At 37.8% G+C, this 19017-nt stretch overlaps 2 protein-coding genes across 3 annotated transcripts in view; one reads left to right on the top strand and one right to left on the bottom strand.

Annotated features, from left to right (window-relative positions):
- nuak2 (NUAK family, SNF1-like kinase, 2) overlaps positions 1 to 8160 on the bottom strand; it is a 12614-nt gene extending 4454 nt beyond the window's left edge. Inside the window, exons 1-3 of the mRNA XM_024269191.2 lie at positions 7729 to 8160; positions 986 to 1106; positions 477 to 628 (exon numbers count right to left, since the gene is read on the bottom strand). Of these exons, the coding sequence (XP_024124959.1) occupies positions 477 to 628; positions 986 to 1106; positions 7729 to 7914 (459 nt within the window). The 5' untranslated portion in view covers positions 7915 to 8160. The remainder of the gene's footprint in view (positions 1 to 476; positions 629 to 985; positions 1107 to 7728) is intronic.
- Positions 8161 to 15302: 7142 nt separating this feature from the next.
- The window catches only part of dstyk (dual serine/threonine and tyrosine protein kinase), a 30008-nt gene continuing 26293 nt past the window's right edge, over positions 15303 to 19017 (top strand). The window contains exons 1-2 of one of the 2 annotated variants that reach the window (XM_036212119.1): positions 15303 to 15992; positions 16084 to 16336. In XM_036212119.1, coding sequence (XP_036068012.1) covers positions 16132 to 16336 — 205 coding nt within the window. In that variant the 5' untranslated portion in view covers positions 15303 to 15992; positions 16084 to 16131. Of the gene's footprint in view, positions 16337 to 19017 lie in introns of both variants that reach the window. The other variant, XM_024269066.2, reaches the window with a different exon arrangement.

The raw sequence follows: 19017 nt of genomic DNA, 5'->3' as shown, positions 1-19017 counted from the left end.
GGAACTAACGGCTATTAATTTTCGAGCGCCATATTTTTTCTCTGTGGCCAGATTATCTTGATAAAATGAGTTTTCTGCGGCCATTGCTCTAAAAGTGAACCTGCAGCATCTGAAAAGACTTTAGCCCCCCCTTTAAAAGTGAAACACCACAGATGGTCGATTTAATCGGCAAATATTGTCAAGCAAACAGTTAGGAATGCTGCAAAAAGTGCTGAGCCGCCATGCTGAAGCTCAGGTCTGAAGAACAACTGACTGTTGTGTATTTGTGTGTTATGCGGGAAGGGGGGGGGGTGTGTTCCTTCACACCCTCATTAAACTGTGAGACCATGCGTGCGCCTGGTCTGGTTGGCCTTCAGCTCTTGCAGCAGCTCTCTCTCTCCATAGATGACTCGTTTCAAGCTCCGCCCCTCGTAGCAGCAGAAAGGTATGTATGCAAATGTGAGGGCGACAAATGCAAACCAGGAAGGCCCGCTCACCTGATGGCAGTAGTGAACAGCCGAAACGATCTGCCTGAAGAAGTGCCGGGCCTCTCGTTCAGAGAGTTTCCTCTTGTCACAGATGTAGTCGTACAGATCTCCTCGGCTGGCGTACTCCATCACAATCACTATTTTGTCTTTGTTTTCAAACACTAAAAAGAAAAAAAAAACACTTTCATAAAGTCTTCCATTTTTGTTACACAAATCTCACAACATGCCTCACTGATAATTGTGCAACTACGATGAAGAAGCAGCGATAATGGCCTTCTCATGGAGCGTGAGAGCCACTGCTGGAGGACATGAAGCCACACATTATCTCCCAGCGTTCAGCAGAGTGTCTGCGCTTACGTAACCCAGAACCATCTTCAGCACAAAGACCTGCGTGACTACACTTTCCATCTGACAGGGGAAGATGTTTTTTCTTTTCCCTTCAGCGCATAGAGCTGGATTTGATTCATTCAGAGGCCCGGCCATAAAGTGAAGAGACCCAAGAGTTTCTGTCTACGCACCTTCATAGATGCTGATGATGTGGGGGTGACACATGGAGGACATGATCTCGATTTCTCTGCGGATGTGGACCAGATCCTGCTCATCTTTGATCTTTTCCTTCCTGATGGATTTCACAGCAACCTTAAAAAGATCAGAGAGACGAGAAGAAATGTAAATTCATAAGCATGATTGACTCAATAGAGATTCATTTCTGTAAATGCACAACAGAAACTCTGCTCAGCATCATGTTATGTAAAAGAATTCTCCACTCTGATCATCTTTTGATTGAAGCGTTTCCATTTTTTGCTAAAATCTAAAAAAAAAATCAATTTTAAAGTCAAAGTCCCACTACCGATAGTTGTCACGCACCAAGTTGTGTGAAATTTGTTCTCTGCATTTAACCTATCACCTGGGGGAGGGGTGAGCTGTAGACACACCCGCGCTCGGGAACCATTTTATTCTACCAATCCATCCCCTTAATGTCGGCTATCAAGCAGGAAGAAATCAGGTCCAATTTTCAGGGTCTTTACTATAACTCAGTTTTGGATTTAAACTCACAACCTTCCAGTCTCAGACTGGACACTCTACCACAAGACCACTGAGCTGGTTTCTAGAGTCGACTACTTAAACAAATAATCGACTATTAAAATAAGCAACGACTAATTTAATAGTCGATGAGTCGTTACTTTATATTATATAAAGTCGGAGTGTAGTAAAGTTGAAAGTTATAATGATATTATGCTAACTTTTTGGACTTTTCGCTAAGATTTTTTAGGCTATTTTTCAGTTCAGCTAATATGTCAGCTACATGCTAGCTGTTTTGGCTAGTTTAGGATTTTTTTCAGATTTTTACGGCTAATTTGGAGTTTAGGTAATATTTTAGCTACATGCTAGCTATTTTGGCTAATTTAGGTGTTTTTTCAGGGTAATTTTGTATTTAACAAATATTTTAGCTGGCTACCAGCTTCAGTCTTTTCCGCTATTAGCTTCAGTGTTTTTACCCATCAATTCCAGCATTTTTAGCTAACGTCACTAGTATTTTCAGTGGCCAAATTCAGCTTACAGCATCACACAAGCATTATCGCAGGTAATACTATACATCTAGTTTTTAGCTAGTTAGAAGCTAACGATACGTGTTTAACATCAACTTTGCGCATGATCCGATTTGTCGACTATTTGGAAAAAAATAATCTGTGATTAGTTGACTACTAAATTAACCTTTGTGGCAGCACTAGTTTTTACAGAGCTGCAGTAGCTCATCAGAAATTCCTCTCTAAGTTGAAGGGAGGGCTGTTGGCACAGAGTAAGCCCGCCCCCATTTCCCGTCATCCATCTCTTAAAACAACTGGAAAAAAGACATTCTCAGAAATGCAATTCTCTTTATATATGTCCTCCATCATCAGAAAAAAAAACCCTCAAGAACAATTAAAAAAAATTCATCCGAGTGGGTCTTTAAACCTGTAATATCTATCATTAACCCTTTTATTCCTTCAGATCAGGCGAGTTTCAACAGAACCACAAAGTCAGAAAACAGGAAAAGGTGATTTTGTGAAGAAAAACAAACAGATGTGAGGCATCGGTTTGCTAATTTAAGCCAGAGTGTTCAACTCAACAGCCTGTAAACATCTACAAATAAGCCACCGCTGAACAAAAAAGGCCGGTCCTTCCAAAGCTTGACCAACTGTGAAGGGCGCTGGACCGAAAACGGCTTTTCTGTTTCCAACATGGCAGCGGGGACTCCAGGTCGAGCTTTGCCAGCTTAAAAATAAAAACTCGATTGTCTGCCGCCGTCTCTTCAAGGCCGACAGCGGAACATGTCAACCTAGATAACAACAGTTTGGTCTATATTCACCCAAGGCTTGTGTTTTTAAGCCGCGGGTGTCTATCTGGACCTCGGATGCCTGGGATTCCTTTGAGCGCAGAGTGCGTCATCAGTCTCCCCCGAGACCGAGGGTGTCATGAGGCAGCAGATGGCCCAGCCGGTGAGCTGTCCTCTTTTTCCTGGTGTGTCTGAGGCCCTCAAGGCTTCAGACACAGAGTGAAGCCGTGGATCGACACATCATTTTTGTCATCCTCTGTGAGTCAGCGCCTGATGTGGATCCTCCTGTGGGGTCAGCGCTGTGGTCACACCGTACAGACCCACTTCCTGGTTCTGGGAGGCGAGGTTTCCTGCGTTTGTTGCCAGACAGGTTCACGTCCCAGTCAGGGGGATTTCACACCCGAGTGGGATTCCCTGAGTGTGAGCACTCTTTGTTACCTACAGTTGACAGACGTAATTGCCACCCAGAAGGTAAAATGTTAGGATTTCACACCGACTTTCTAGACAAATATTTGGGGTTTGTGGATTTGGTTGATAAATAACCTAATTCATGAAACATTCCTGCTAACCCTCATCTGACGACAAAAGATGGAGATATCCACAAGAAATTAAGACATTTTTGAACACATGTAGACCTGATAAAAACTATACATTTATTGCTAGGTTTTCCCAAAATAGTAAATGTTACAACACTGTCTTGTATAAGAAAAGCCGATTAAGTTAAAACGTTTTTTAAAAATGACTTGTCTTTCTTATCCAAAAAGAGCATTGTGATAAGGCCTCATCTACTCATCTACACACCAGAGCTTTCACCACCAATAAGCTTTCGTAAGTCACTATTTTTTCCTCAAGTCCAGACGCTGTTTAAAGATAAGAGTTTCCATTTCTAAGAAGGAATTCATAAATACTGACACACTGCAGACCAAAACCGAAACCAGACCCTGTGAAAGTGAGACTCTGGGGTTCCGTCATGTTTGTGCAACGAACGGCAAATCAGGATAGTTCTGATCACTTTCTTTAGAAATCTTTCATGAAAACTGAAAAAAAAAAAAAAAAACTTTTAAAGAACGGATGTCAAACTCAATCGCACAGGGGGCTGAAATCCAAAACACACCTTATGTCGTGGGCCGAACAGGATAAACATTTATTGAACACTAAAAATAGATTTTAAGCTTTAAAACAGTTACTTTTTAACATAATTATGAACTAGATAGATAGCATTACCTGCAATAATGTTAGTGTGAATGCTGTGAGCTGAATTTGGCTGCTGAAGATGCTGAAATTGATAGCTGAAAACGCTGAAGCTGATAGCGAGCTAAATTATTAGTTAAATGCCAAATTAGCCTTAAAAAAAACAAACAAAAAACTTAGGTTAGCCAAAACAGTTAGCATGTAGCTTAAAAAAATAGTTAAACTGCAAAATATCCTAAAAAAAAACTTTAAAAAAAATACTAATTTAGCCAAAACAGCTGTTATGTAAATTTTTGCCTAACTCTAAAACAGCCTAAAAAACGTAAAAAGGAAGACAAAATTAGCCAAAACAGCTAGCATGTAGCTGAAATATTAGCTAAAGAGCCCTAGAAATCTTAGTAAATGCCAAAATAGTCCAAAAATCTAACAGGATGCCAACTTTTAAAACTTTAAAACTGTAACTTTTAGCATAATTATGTATAATAAAAAGCAAGAATATTATTCTAGAATAAATCAATTTAAACCTTAAATAACTTTCAATATTTTACTCTCCATAAAAATATATTTTTTAAAAATTATACAAGTTAGAAATGAACGCAAGATAACATCGGGCCATTAATAACAATAGAATAAAATGATCTGGAGGGCCGGATCCGGCCCCCGGGCCTTAACTTCTACACGTGTTTTAAAGTGTAGTTTTTTTTGTGTGTTTTATTTCTTTCCCTTGAATGTTCATCTACGTAGGATTTTTCACAGGGAGATCCACACCAACCCCTCCGTCTAGAGAAGGGGTCTCAAACTGGCGGCCCGCAGGCAATTTGCGGCCCTCAAGTCGATATTTTGCGGCCTCTGGCTTAATATGAAAGTTCAATGTCTATTAAGCAATATCCGCTGCATGTCCACACTTCTTTGATGATTGTTTTGTGATGTTTCATCTTGCTTTATTCCTAAAACTTTGCATTTCCTTTTGTCGTTCGATCTAAAAAAAGGCCTTAGCAACAGTTGCTAGCGTCGTTAGCTCCTGTTAGCTCAAGACACGGAGAGGATTTTGCTTAGTAGTACATAGACATGAACAAATGTTCAATAAACTTGTTTAGTAGACATAGAAAATTTACCAGAGACATAGACAGTGGACGCAAAAACATATTTTTTGGAACAAATGGAACTCCGTACAGCCCAGACTCTGCCTTCAGTAGCCCCAAAGTAAACTGAGTTTGAGAATCCTGGTCTAGAAGTTTCTACAGGATTGTTTCCATACACAAGAGTGTCAACATTACACTGATGTTTGCTGAGCCCCTCACCTACATGTCTTATGCAATTACACTGACGCAGGTACCATTGATCTAGCAGGAAGAAAAACAGCCGAGTCCCTCCCTCCACAGTGATGGAGACAAAGGAGCACACACCTGTGTCTTTCTCTGCACCTGCGCGCGGACGTCTGCGCAGTCACGGCTCAGAGCAAACGTTTGGGTTGTTTTTGTGTGTCGGCGAGAGCCGCTGGGACAAAAGGGCGTACCCAGAGACGGTCTCAGACTCTAAGTCACGTCTTGTTAAAGCAGAAAGGCAGTACTCATGCGTGACGGAGGAAAAAGCAGAGGGAGCGTGGGCATGACCCAACCTGCATGCCTGCATGCCTCATGCAGATCCTCGGGGGAATTCCCAGCTCCTGCTGCCACTTTCACTGTGGTCTCCACAGACAACACTTTCAACTCATAAATACATTTTATTTTCATGTTTGATGCTATCAAGAAACATTACTTTGAAATATTAAAAAGTGTTGTTCACCTATTTAAACTTCAGCCCAGTTTGATTGTTTTTAGCTTCTTTTAACTTTTTTCCTGCTTATTTTAGGTTAAAACACGAAACATTCACAAATAAGTGAAACTTTTTTTACATTTTTTTTTAAAAGAAGCTCTTAATTATGAGTTTCGTTCAAAGCTTTCTCTCTCCGGTCTGTTTTACATACTTTCCATTTTCTCTTGGGTCACGTGGAACGGGAATTTACCTGACAGGTTTGTTTCCGAGACGCTGAGAGCAAAAACAACCCGACATCCTCCAGTTCATTTATCAGATTCTTGTTTGTTAGAGAACTGTTCCCAGCAAAGATGCAATGTTATAAAAATTACACAAAACAGGAAGTGGACGATTTGAGGTCTCAATTAATCAAATATGCTGTTGCTCAGAAATACAAATAAATTAATTTAAACATTTTATTGATATTTAGCCATACAAGGATCTGTTAAGTTTTGGTTTTCAGGAAAGCAACAGAACTTTCTGTAATGTTAAATGTTAAATCGTTCATGGATCTATTTGTATGTTAATGGATGCATCAGAATGGAGTGGAACACTTCTGATAGCTTCTAATTCACAACTAACAAGCTTTCCAGATCTTATTTTCAAAGATCTACTTTTAAAGAAATACTCAGAAATGCAATTTATTAGTTTAATTTTCTTTATATGTGTCCTCCTTCATAAGAAAAATGCAACAAGAACAAGTTTAAAACACAATTTTCCTTGAAGTTTACCATTCTATATTATGAGTGATTATATGTCAAAGTTTTTGGGAGGATTTTTACTGTTGTTGCACAAAATTTTGTGATAAAGGGAAAAAAACATCATGTTGGAGTATCTGATTTAATGTTTCATTAATTAATTCTAAATTCACAAAAACTGTTTTTTAAAAATTAATTCACTCTATAAAACAGTTCATAAATACATCGGTATATATTTTACCGCACTTAACCCTTTAACTTCCCAAAAGAAAACAACAAAAAAAATAAAGAAATACAATCACCAAAAAAGTTTTTTTTCTACTGCTTATTGCCTTGGTACGGAGCCCCTAAAGTGACATCAAATTTAAAAAAAAAAAAAAAAAGCCAAAAAATACATAAGACAGTTATGCTGATTTTTTCACTATAATTTTTAAGAAAAAAATAATGTTCTGATTAGTAACTGGTGCGAACCTGGGAAAAAAAAGTTTTTCTAAAAATTCAAGTAAAAAAAAAAAAAATCTAAAAAAATAACATACCAGTTGCCATCTCTTGCACATCAGTCAGAAAATAGATGGTTTGAAATTCAATTTCTAGGGGAAAAAAAGTTTTGTTTTTTTACTTCAATTTTGTCCCTTTAGGGACTCCGTACCTCAGGGAGTAATACACACAATTTTAAAAGAAGTTTTCCAAATGTTTCCCACCATTATGTTGAGCAGGCAGCTAAAGGGATAAATTTATGAAAAATAAATGTAATGTTTGTAATAATAACATAACTATTAGTTTTATATCTTTTCTTGGCTGTTTTTGATGTTTCCTGATTACTTTTCTCCACACTGCGCATGTGCAGACCAAATTAAAGTTGTTTATGCAAAACTTCCTGTTTGTCCCAGACACGAGATGCTTATCTACACATGTCTGTACTAATTCATGACGTTTTCAGTGAAGTGATGCTAAATTCTGCGCGTTATCAGTCAGATCTATGAGGTCAGCTTTTTCTTTTTCTGGACTGTAACTGACGCGGGTGAAAAGATTTAAGAAAACGCGAGAAATGCGAGCAGAAATGAGTGCATTGCACTTGGATTTTACTTTGTTTGTCGGATAAACCTTTTATTCATGATGTGGACTGTCTGATGGCAGATTGTGTGTCTTCTAAAAATAGTCCGCTGTCTGTGGCCGACAGGTGGCCATTAGCGCCGCAGAACAAACAGTGACCTGCAGACCTGCTGGATCCCAAACCCATCATCAGATCAGAGGATCTTACCAGCCGGCCGCATCTCTCCTTGGCTTTCTTGACTTTTCCGTAGGTGCCTTTGCCCAGCGTCTCCAGGAACTCGTACCGGTGCTTCAGGTTGTGTTTGTGGTGGTGCCTCTTCACGGCTTGTTTCTTCACCGGGCTCGGAGACGCGCCGGCAGCCGGGGACCGGCCGGCAGAGGTCGGGTCCTCCATGCTGGTTTCTCCGCGGCTCACTGGTTGTTGTCAGAGAGCATTCCTCCGCGAGCGCTCGGAACTTCTTTAAAGTGCGTCGCTAACTTTCCAAAAAGCCGCAAATAACACCGAACCAAGTCCGAACCAGGCCGCTCCACCAGAGCGTGCCAGCTGATGTGGAGCCGCTGACTGGAGCGTCCCATCAGCAGGTAGACTGCATGAGTGCCGGCGAAGCTCCGCCCCCAACCGGATACGTCACAGGGCCCGCCCCAGGAGGCGGAAGGATATGTTATTCCGAGAAACTAAGCGGTTTCACTTTTTCAATTTGTAACTCTATATTTTATTTTCCTGTAGTTTTGTTTTGAATTACACTAGTTTTTGTTTCCTCACAGACACACAAACATGTTTATGTAGTCCAATTATACAATCTAATTCCACAAGGTGCAGTGGCGCCACCACGTGGCTGACTAGAATCACAGCGAGATCTACTGTGGGATTCAGAAAAGCAGTCTCTGTCACAGTTAATAATAATAATAATAATAACTAGAAAAGTTGCATTACCTGCGATAATAGTGTGAATGCTTTTTGCTGAAAGTAGTCACTGAAAATACTGAAGCTTTTTTCCTGAAAATAGTGACACAATTTACTCTAACTGCTGAAGGGATTTGCTTAAGATGCAAAAGCTATTCGCAAAATTTTAAATTTGCTAAAGGACTGCAAATTCCATTAAAGAACTATGAAAGAGTGCTGGAGTTGACCTAAATTTCTGAAAATAAAATGTAGTAGAATTGCTTAAAAATCCCTAATACATGCCAATTTTGCAAAAAAAAAAATATTTAGTGTGTTGCTTAAATATAAGATAAACTCCAAATTAGCCCCCAAACCGAAGTAGATGCCAAAATTAGCCAAAAAAAGCTAGCTTGTTGCTTAAATATGAGCTAAACTGTAAATTAGCCCAAAAATCTCAGTAGATGCTAAATTAGCCAAAATAGCTAGCTTGTTGCTTAAATACAAGCTTATTTTTAGCTAAAATAGTCTAAAAATTCCTCAGTAAACTAAATTAGCAAAAAGGTTAATGTGTTGCTTGAATAGAAGCTAAACTCTAAATTAGCATAAAAAAATACAGTAAATAGCAAATTAGCCAAAAACATTAGCATGTTGCTAAAATAGAAATTAAACTCAAAATTAGCCTATAAAAACTTCATTAAATAACAAATTAGCCAAAAAAAAATAGCTAAAACATTAGCTACTCCAAATTAGGAAAAAAAAATCCTCAGTAGACACCAAATCAGTTACCCCAAAAAGTTAGCACACTGCTTTAATACTAGCTAAACTCCTAAATAGCTTAAAATTCCTTAGTAAACTAAATTCTGAGGTCTTTACACTGGTTACCTGTCTGTCAGAGGATAGACTTTAAAGTTCTGTTACTGGTTTATAAAGCTCTGAATGGTTTAGCACCAAAATACATGACTGACCTCTTGACCCAGTATGTACCAGCCAGACCTCTCCGGTCATCAGGATCCGGTCTTTTATCAGTTCCTAGAGTCAGAACTAAACATGGAGAAGCTGCATTCAGCTTCTACGCTCCACAGATCTGGAATAGACTTCCAGAAAACATTAGATCAGCTGAAACACTCAGTGTATTTAAATCCAGGTTAAAGACTCACCTGTTCTCAGTTGCATTTGATTAATATGTATTCAAAAGTTTACGTCCGCACTGTTTATCTATGCTTGTTTTAAATAAACATTTTTTTACTTTCTTTTAATTTTATTTGAATGATCACATTTTAACTATTTCTTTTGATTGTTTCTTTTAATGTTTCATGTAAAGCACTTTGAATTGTCTCTGTACATGAAATGTGCTACAAATAAACTTGCCTTGCCTTAATTAGTCATAAATGTTAGCCTGTTGCTAAAATAAAAGCTAATCTAAAAAAACCCACAGTATATAGCAAATTATCCAAAAGAATTACTATAAGAGATGAAAACATTGCCCATTAATATATTTAAAGATTTGTTGCTAATCTACTTAAAGTTTTGAAATTTGAAGACTTTTTCATTCATTTCAGAAGAGGCATATTTTGTTCAATATTTCAAAAAATATANNAAAAACAAAAAAAAAAAAAAAAAGCAGTATGTCTGGAACAAGGTGAGAGTTTTGATACCAAGATTGCTGAAATCGCTGAAAATGTGATTGAGTTTTTAAGTGCTGAAAAACGTGCAGAAAGGATCAGGAGAATCACTATGGTGTGAATATTTACTAAGAATTCACACAATGTATTAAGCAAGTGAGCTCCACTATATCGAGCTAGCGAACTCCTCTATTTCATGCTAGCAAGCTCCGCTGTATTTAGCTAGTAAGTTCTGTTGTATGAGCTAGCAAATTCCGCAGTTTTGAGCTAGCAAACACCGCTGTAGCATGCTAGCGAGCTCCGATGTATCGGACTAGTGAGCTCCACTGTAGCGATCTAGCAAGCTCCGCTGTCCACCAGGCGGCTGACTATCATAGCGAGCCAACCTATTGAATCCCACTTAAGCCAATGTGGGCAAACACAGGTGGAGCCACCACAGAAACAGTAGACAAACCCATTCGGGGCCCATATTTTCTGCCCACTTCTGAACCATGTGGGGCCCACCGGGCCTTGCTGGCTGGGAAATGCTAAAAAACGGGGAAAAATGTCAAACAAACTGTGTTTTATGTGAGGCAGCACATTGTGAGAGTCACTCTGTGGATCAGGCCCAATAAAGGTTATTATGGGACTTTTGGATTAGTTAAATTTTAAAGAAAAAAAACTGTTTATCAATTAGCTAATAGTCCCAAATGGAAACGAAAACAGAAAAATAATATATTTTATTATAATAATGTCAGAAGAAAAGCGTGATAATGTCAAAAATAAATTATATAGATTAAATAGATAAAAGTGAAAAAGTGTGTTACCTTCTCACATTTTCTCTACTTAATTAAATTTATGGAAAAATGACCAGAAAATAATTATAAAAACTGAAATCGTCAGGTCAGCTTCCTCAGACACACCTGAAAATATCCATCTCTGACGTGAAGGAACGAAGAGCATCACAAACCAAGAGGACCAAAGTGGAGCTGCCAGCTGCTCCTGTTTGACTGTGATGAATGAATCCAGAGCAGTTTCTTCACACGTCTCCTCTTTATTAACCCCTAACCCCTCGGGGGCCGCCTGTCGGTTTGGCAGAGGGACGCGTCAGAGGTCCTTCACTCGTGCGGACAGAGCAGCACAATGGAAACCAGCAAATGCAACTCTGGAGCCAAGTAGTACAGCCAGTCCTATTCTATTCTGGGAAAACGAAATATTGTCCATGGATTCACGACCGGGAAAACAAAAGCTTGCACACGCAATCTGACATTTCATCCAACTCTTGTTTTTATCTTATTGGATGAGTAAGACAGCAGTTTGTTCATTAAAAGTAGATTAAGCTCATTAAAAATACATGTCTAATGTTCATGTATTTTTTTGAGGATTTGTTCATACAGAAAAGTATACCAACAATATACAAAGAACAACGAAACAAAGCCCGGAGGTGTTACAAATATTTAAAAAAAATTAATATTTATTAATGTTTTTCAAATCAAATCACTTGTTTGTTTCTTGTAACAAACAAAAACGTGTTTAAAAGCTAGTTTTTGTTGACTGTATTTGGATTTGCGGATGTAACATTTTGTCATTAGGATTAATAATTTTGTTTTTTAAAAATGCATCTTTTGACTGCTTCAAAGAAAACATTTTAAGTAGTCCTTGTGAAGATCATCAATTAAAAACTTGAAGTCCTTCCCAAAAACTCTAGTGTGAACAGATCCAGAGGAGATGCTGGACATTCTCCACGAAAGGAACAACTTGCAACAATTTAACTATGGAATTTAGACATGAAACAGGGTAAAAGTTGTGTATAATTTTAAATGAAACCTCCCAAACTTTATTATTAAATATTCATTAGGAATCACCCATTTTTTTTCTAATCAAAATGTCCCACACAGGCAGACAGCCGGATCCAAGTGCAGCAGGTTTTATTAGCACAGACAGGAGAACAGGAGTGAAGCACAGCTAAAAGCCCACAAAGTTAAATCGGGGTCAGGCAGGCAGAGGTCAAACACGACTATGAGGGCATCAGAGAACAACCAGAGTGGTCAGGGTCCCGCGAGGGTCAGGGCAGGCGGCAAACAATCAGAGTCAAAGACAAAGCAGGGTCAAATGAACAAGAAAATCAGGTCAGGATAAACATGCTCAGTGATGCACAAACAAAACTTTACACAAGCCAGAGGTCAGCGCTCTGACTAAATACTACTGGGAGGGATTGCAGATGGATAGTGGTTGTGGGGTTTCTGTGACAGCAGGGGCTGATGGGAAGTGTAGTGTGGAGACCCAGGAAGTGCTACTACTCAGGTGATGGATCCCACTGATCGTCAGACAGAAGACTGACACTGAATGACACTACATTTTAACTAAATCATTCCAATAATGACAACTTTAGGAACAGCTTTTTTTTTAATGAAGTATGAATATTTTTAATACTATACTTCTGACACGAAAAAAAAAAAACATTCCCAACATAGTATTCTGAAATGTTATGGACTGAGTTAGACCAGGAGGAGGAGAGTGTGCATTTTTAATGAGCATAATTATACCTGTGGGTAAAAGACTATAGCATGTTTTTTTCATTTATGGTGATTTAGAAATTCACAATAAGACATTAACCGCCTGCGGTTGTCAAGCAGTCGATTCTCATAAAAAAATCTGTTTCTGTAACCAGTCGTTTGTTTTTATAAAGAATGTCTGTTGTTTCATAATGCATTTGTGGGGTGAGAAACTGTATAAAGGAGAGAGTCCATGTTACAAGAACCTGCTTGTGGAATATGGACAATTTCACTGGGAGTCTGTCTATTTTATGATTACAATTTAGAATGATTTAAGCCACCAAACCTAGAAAACATATATATTGAGGAATGAAGTTCCATATTGAAACTGAGTTTTTGAGGAAGTTTTAACCCAGTTAATTTAAAATGTGGCATCAAATCAAGATATTTAATCTTTCATTTTCATAATTTGTTTTAAATTAACAAATTCAACATTACATGTCACACTAATAAATTACAAATCAAAAGGCGTTGTACAATCTTAAAAGCAACATACAGTAATAAAGTCTGAGCAACTAGAAGAGAATAAAAACATTATATAAAATTAAATAAATAAAAAATATAAAATAACATAATTGTAATTTACTAAAAACAACCCAAAAATATAAATAAATTTAAAGGAAATTTTCATAAACATTCATTACAGCACTTTTCATGTTGTTGTAATTCCTCATGTCGCCAGAAGAGGGAGCTCATCAATTTTCCAACTGAACATTTTCCGACATTCTTCCGGTCATGACCCAAAGAAAATGCTTTAGTAAATTAAATTCTTCAGTTATTTATTGTCTACTAAATATGATATTAAATAAAATTCTGTCACACACAACAGTAAAACTCAACTGACTCAAAATGAGCCCCAAAAATATCCTCATTCAAAAACTGGAAAATTTCCATTTAGTATTTTAAATCCTGCAATCACACTTTGTCTTTATTAGTGTCGGCAGGCAGAGTATTTTTCAGAAAAAAATAATAAGGAATAACAATAATAAAGAATTGTGATATAAATTTGTGTTTAGAATTTTTTGAGATTCTAATAATTAGACAGTATTCTAACACAATTAAAATAAATTAAAACAATAAAAAAATTAACTTAATTGAAGCTTTTCACTGTTTCGGGCAAATGTCTTATAAAGTAATTTTTAATATTCATTAAAATAATGATGCCATTGAAATATTGCCTAAGGTTTGCAAGCAAGTGTACAGTGTTTGTATTTGTTCATATAATCCTTTTTTAAATGAGAATTCTTTGCTTTTCTTGTATTGTACACACAAAGTTAAAGCTGATAAAAGACTAAAGATAAGAATTTTGACATCTTGTTCTTGAGTGGCTTTTAGGTTCCTCTTTTATTTACTGTATTGGTATTTAACAACAAGCTTGTTTATGACTGGTAGTAATCAGATAACTACAATAATCTGACTATGTGTGTGTTTTTATAGACTCTGTTGGTTTATATGTTTCAGTCCATTATCAGTTTTTAAGAGATACAAGCACATAGAGAATGAATGAATATACGGATAAAGTTTTATTTGTCATAAGTAGAATCAACTCAAGGTCAACAATATTGTGAAATACTTGGTATATGAGAGACTGTTTTATTCACTAAGAATAATCGAGAGGTACTCAGAGGATGCAACAGTAGTATGTAATACCTTGCAAAAATACAGAGATGTAAAAAATGACCAAAATATAATAAATTATAATTTATATTTAGGGTTAAAGTGAAAGGTACAGGTAGAATTAAATGCAAAATTGAGATTTGGTAGGCATGTTATTGAACATATCAAGATTTGATCATTGAGGGTTCATCAGAAGTTCAGTGTTCTGACAGCTTTAGGGTAGTACATGTCTCTGAGTTGTTTTGTGTGTGAAAGCAGGTTCCCATGGCAGATGGAAAAGTCTTCTAGCTGCGGTAAATGTCTTGGATGGGAGTACAGGAGTGGGCTTAGGACACAGCCCTGGGGTGTCCCAATACTGAGGACACATGTGGAGCAGAGGTGACTGCCTGGAAGTCCCATATCCAGTTACAGATGGACTTTTTTAACCAGAGTTGGGAGTTTGGAGGGAATTATAGTTTTAAATGCTGAGCTAAGGTTAATGAAGAGCATTCTCACATGTTTCTCTTCTCCAGATGGCCGACTGAGGTGTAGACTGCTCGGGCTATGCACAGTTGTGAGCCAGAAACCAGGAAACTTAAGATGTACATGGATCTATTTGTCTGCAGGTGGATACATCAACAGAGAGCTTGTGGCTTGAAGCTTCTACATCTTTTTCTGACTACATTTTTTTATCTGCTCCTGATTCATAACAATTTGATAAAAGATCAGAAACAACTTAAATGTTTTAGGGAGTCATTTTAATTTGATCTCAATGTTTGTTTGGTTTTTAATTAAATTCATACAGGTCATTTTATTACAGATTTGGGGGATGCTTTCATTTTATTTTTTACTACAATAATTTTTTTGTGTATTTTTACATTTTTATCATTCTCCATGTAGACAAAACTTGTTTTCCATGCAGCATCTGTCCTTGGTCTGTGACAGCCAATGTCATTTGCTGCGATTGTTTACTTGTCTTCTTTTATTCATGTTTAGGTTAAAAAAGGCAAAAATCAGATAAATGTGTAAAATGGTATGCATGCAAAAAGATAAAAGATACCAGATTATTCTGTTTACACAATCACCCTTTGAACTGATTCAAAAAATCTTAAGAGGCCGTGTCAGATGTTCTGATGTGTTTAGAAACTACATTTCCCATGCGCCCTTTCGGCTGCCTGGGCCCACCCACCGCTAACTTGCTCGACTTTCTGTTTTGCTGTGATTTGTTTCCCCTGCCTGAGCGCAGCTCTGTGATTCGGTCCGGACACACCTCGCTCTGCCTGTTTTCTTCATCTTCGTCCCCGCACAGAGGGAAAGGATTCGCCGGCGTCGTCGTGCCTGGGTCGGAGGAAACATGTCGGCGGGCTTTTCCGATCCGTAGCTTGTTGTTTCGCATGTTTTCCTCAGTGCAGCAGCGGGACGGAGTAGCGTTTAGCCCGAGTTTAAGCCTCTATGAGTGTCAGCAACATTTCGCTGTTCCGTAAACAGCGGAGCTGCATGGCTGTGAGGAGGTGCTCGGGATTATTTCCGTGAAAATATGTTTTTTGTTCCCGGCTAGGCTCGGGACGGACTGGAGATGCCTTCAGGCTAGCGGCGCTTCTGTACGTGGAGCTAGCTTACTGCTGCTGGTTGCAGTTGTTTTTAAAACGCTCCGGTTTCAGTTTGTGTCGATAGAAAAAAAACACTAACTAGAAAAAAAATAAGAAAAATAAAAAACGAACTAAAAATGCGTAAAGCTTGTGGGTGAAATGACGCGTCGACCACTGTTTTTGCACTCGAAGTTAAGCTAGCTAGCTGCGCTAGTCGGCTCCTCAAGTCTCCTTCTCCCCCAGACGAGGTGCTGTTTCCACGGACTGTCATTCCCTTGCGTCTCGCTTTGGGTCATTCACCTGACAGGTGTGGAAATCGGCTTTATTTTCGTTGAACAGACGAAGAGGAGTTATTTTGAAGGTCGAAATCCCACCGACCGTTTGACGATGGAGGGAAATGTGCAACAGCAGCAGCAGCAGCAGAAAACGACGCCTTTAGCCCGGGAACTGACCCGAATATTCAACAACTACAACAAGAACTCGGTCCAGCTGAGGAAGAACCTGAAGGAGACCAACAGCTTCTTCAAGGAAATACGACAGAACTACAGCAATGCATGCGCATCCACTATAAACTCGGATTCTCTGGAAGCAGGTGAGTTTGAGCGAGTTAGATTGCAGAAATTTAAAAAAGCGTCGACATTTTTAAAGAAAACGAAGATTATAATAGCATTTCTGAGTATTTATTTGTTTGAATAGTAGTGAAAAGGGGTACCACGATTAGTCGACTAATTGACAATTAAAATAGTTGACGACTTGTTTAATAGTCGATTAGTCGCTACTTTAAATGTCGGAGTGTAGTAAAGTTGAAAGTTATAACGGCATTATGCTAACTTTTTGAACTATTTTGGCATTATGGTTATTATGCTAATTTGGAGTTTAATATTTCAGCAGCATAATAACTATTTTAGCTAATTTAAGATTTTTTTCAGTTTTTCAGGCTAATTCGGAGTTTAGCTAACATTTCAGCAGCATGCTAGCTATTTACTTTGGGATTTTTTTTCCAGTTTTTCAGGTTAATTTGGAGTTTAGCTAATATTTCAGATGCTCGCTAGCTATTTTGGCTAATTTACGCTTTTAGGTTAATTTCGCATTTAAGTAATATTTTAACTGGCTATCATCTTCTGCATTTTCAGCTATCAACTTCAGCATTTTTAGCTATCAAAGTCAACATTTTCAGCTATCAGCACTAGCATTTTCAGCAGCCAAATTCAGCTTACAGCATTTACACTAGTACTATCGCAGGTAATGCTATATATCTAGTTCTTAGGTAGTTTAAAGCTAATGATGGTTAAGTTATAAGCTTTACATCCACTTTGCGCATGACCAGATAAGTCGACTAATCAGGATCGGTGATTTGTCAACTATCAAAATAATTATTTGTGGCAACACTAGTTGTGAATCGGGAGCAGATGAAAAAAAATGCAGTTGCAAAAAGCTTTTAGGTGTGATGTAATCTGACTATGCCCTGCTCCGCTCCATTCCGATGCATCCACTTGTAGATCCATGTATGATCCGAACTGGCATCTGGATCAAAAAGAGAACAGCTGGATGGCTCCAATATTGATCACCACTTTTGTTGCACCACTTATGTTAGGTTGTGAGGGGCTGTTTCTTTTTTTGGGGGGCTAAAAATGGCAGAATCGGCATTAAATCGCCACGGGGAATGTTTTTACAATAGATCAAATGATGATCAGAGCCGTCCAGGTTAGCCCCTGTGAACGTTTCCAACAGCTGAAAGACTGAAGCAGAAATAAATCCATTAATTAGGGTCATAGAATGAGCTTAACGTCCCTTCTCTCTTTAAAGCCAGCCAAAAATGCTGAGACTTCAGGCCCGAAACTTGAGGTGGCTTTAGCCCACTATTGTTTGTGTGAGTTTTGGTGAGTGTCACCTGCTGATATTTATGCAAAACCCAGTTTAAACAGTATTTTCATAGAGTAAAGCATGTGGAAATCACAGCAGAATGAAGTTTAAAATCAGCTTCCATGACTCCTGAATGAACAGAAAATGAGCTGCGTTCCACACAGCAGAAAAAAGCATTTGTTGAAGTTCTGATTAAAGCAGGAATCGGTAAAGTTGTCTGAGTAAATGTTTGAGTTTGCTCTTATCTGAAGAAAAATGTTTGGATTTGTGGCGTTTGGCAGAGGTCACAGGCGGGTTTGCGTGTTTCCGTCTAGAGCCGTAAAGACCTCACACCTCCTGATCTGGAAGGGTAGTCGGAGGATGCTGTTGACAAATACAGATCCCAGGGGGTTTTCCCCTTTGTTATATAACTGTTTTGGAAATGAAGGTTGTTCTTCTGAAGCAGAATAAAAGTTTTAAAAATTGATTAGGATTCAAATTAAAGACTCAATCTGATAGAAAATGGTGTTTTATGATGTTATTGTGGCATTTTTCTGTTGATCTAGGACATATTAAAGTTGCATTTATGATTATTTCTTTATTCAAATTGTTGTAAATTAGGAGCAGCTGAAAAAATGTAGTTTATAAAATATCGTATTTATGACATGGAACTGCATCCAGTGTAGGGTTCTACAACCTGCGACTCTGGTGGCTCTTTTACCCCTCGGTTGTGGCTCTGTGGTTAAAGGGAAATAAACATTTAAAAAGTAATGTAAAAGTAAGCAAATCCCAAGTTCAACTAATACATTTTGACAGATTTTTTAATGCTGTTTACCACAGAAAACTAATTTGACGTCAGTAAGCACAGCCAGAATTAAAGTCCACATTTTCTATTTTTGAACAGATTAAAAGATTTTAGGTGCACCTTCAGTAAGGCTTTGATTTCATTTTGGTTATTTAGATCTACAAATTTCAATAAGCATTTTTATTGATCCTTTGTTAAATAAGGTGTCTTTTATTTTGAAAGGAATTTGTGAACCACTTTCAAAAGTTATTAGAAGGATATTTTCTTTTTATATTCAAGTTTTATTTATTCCAAAAAAATCAACAGTTAATTTGCATTTATCATAATGACAATGAGATAAATACAAATCAGTGTCCTATTTTTCTAAAGCGGGGGTGTCAAACTCAATCACACATGGGGCCAAAATCCAAAACACACCTTAAGTTGTGGGCCGAACAGGATAAACATTTATTGAACACTAAAATTAAGTTTTTAAAACTTTAAAACAGTAACTTTTTTACATAATTATGAACTACATATATAGCTTTACTTACAATAATGCTAATGTGAATGCTGTAAGCTGAATTTGGCAGCTGAAGATGCTGAATTTGATAGCTGAAAACGCTGAAGCTGATGCTTGAAATCAC

This window comes from Oryzias melastigma, linkage group LG5 (assembly GCF_002922805.2).
Source record: "Oryzias melastigma strain HK-1 linkage group LG5, ASM292280v2, whole genome shotgun sequence".
NCBI lineage: Eukaryota > Metazoa > Chordata > Actinopteri > Beloniformes > Adrianichthyidae > Oryzias > Oryzias melastigma.
This window is presented reverse-complemented; position numbering and strand designations above follow the sequence as displayed.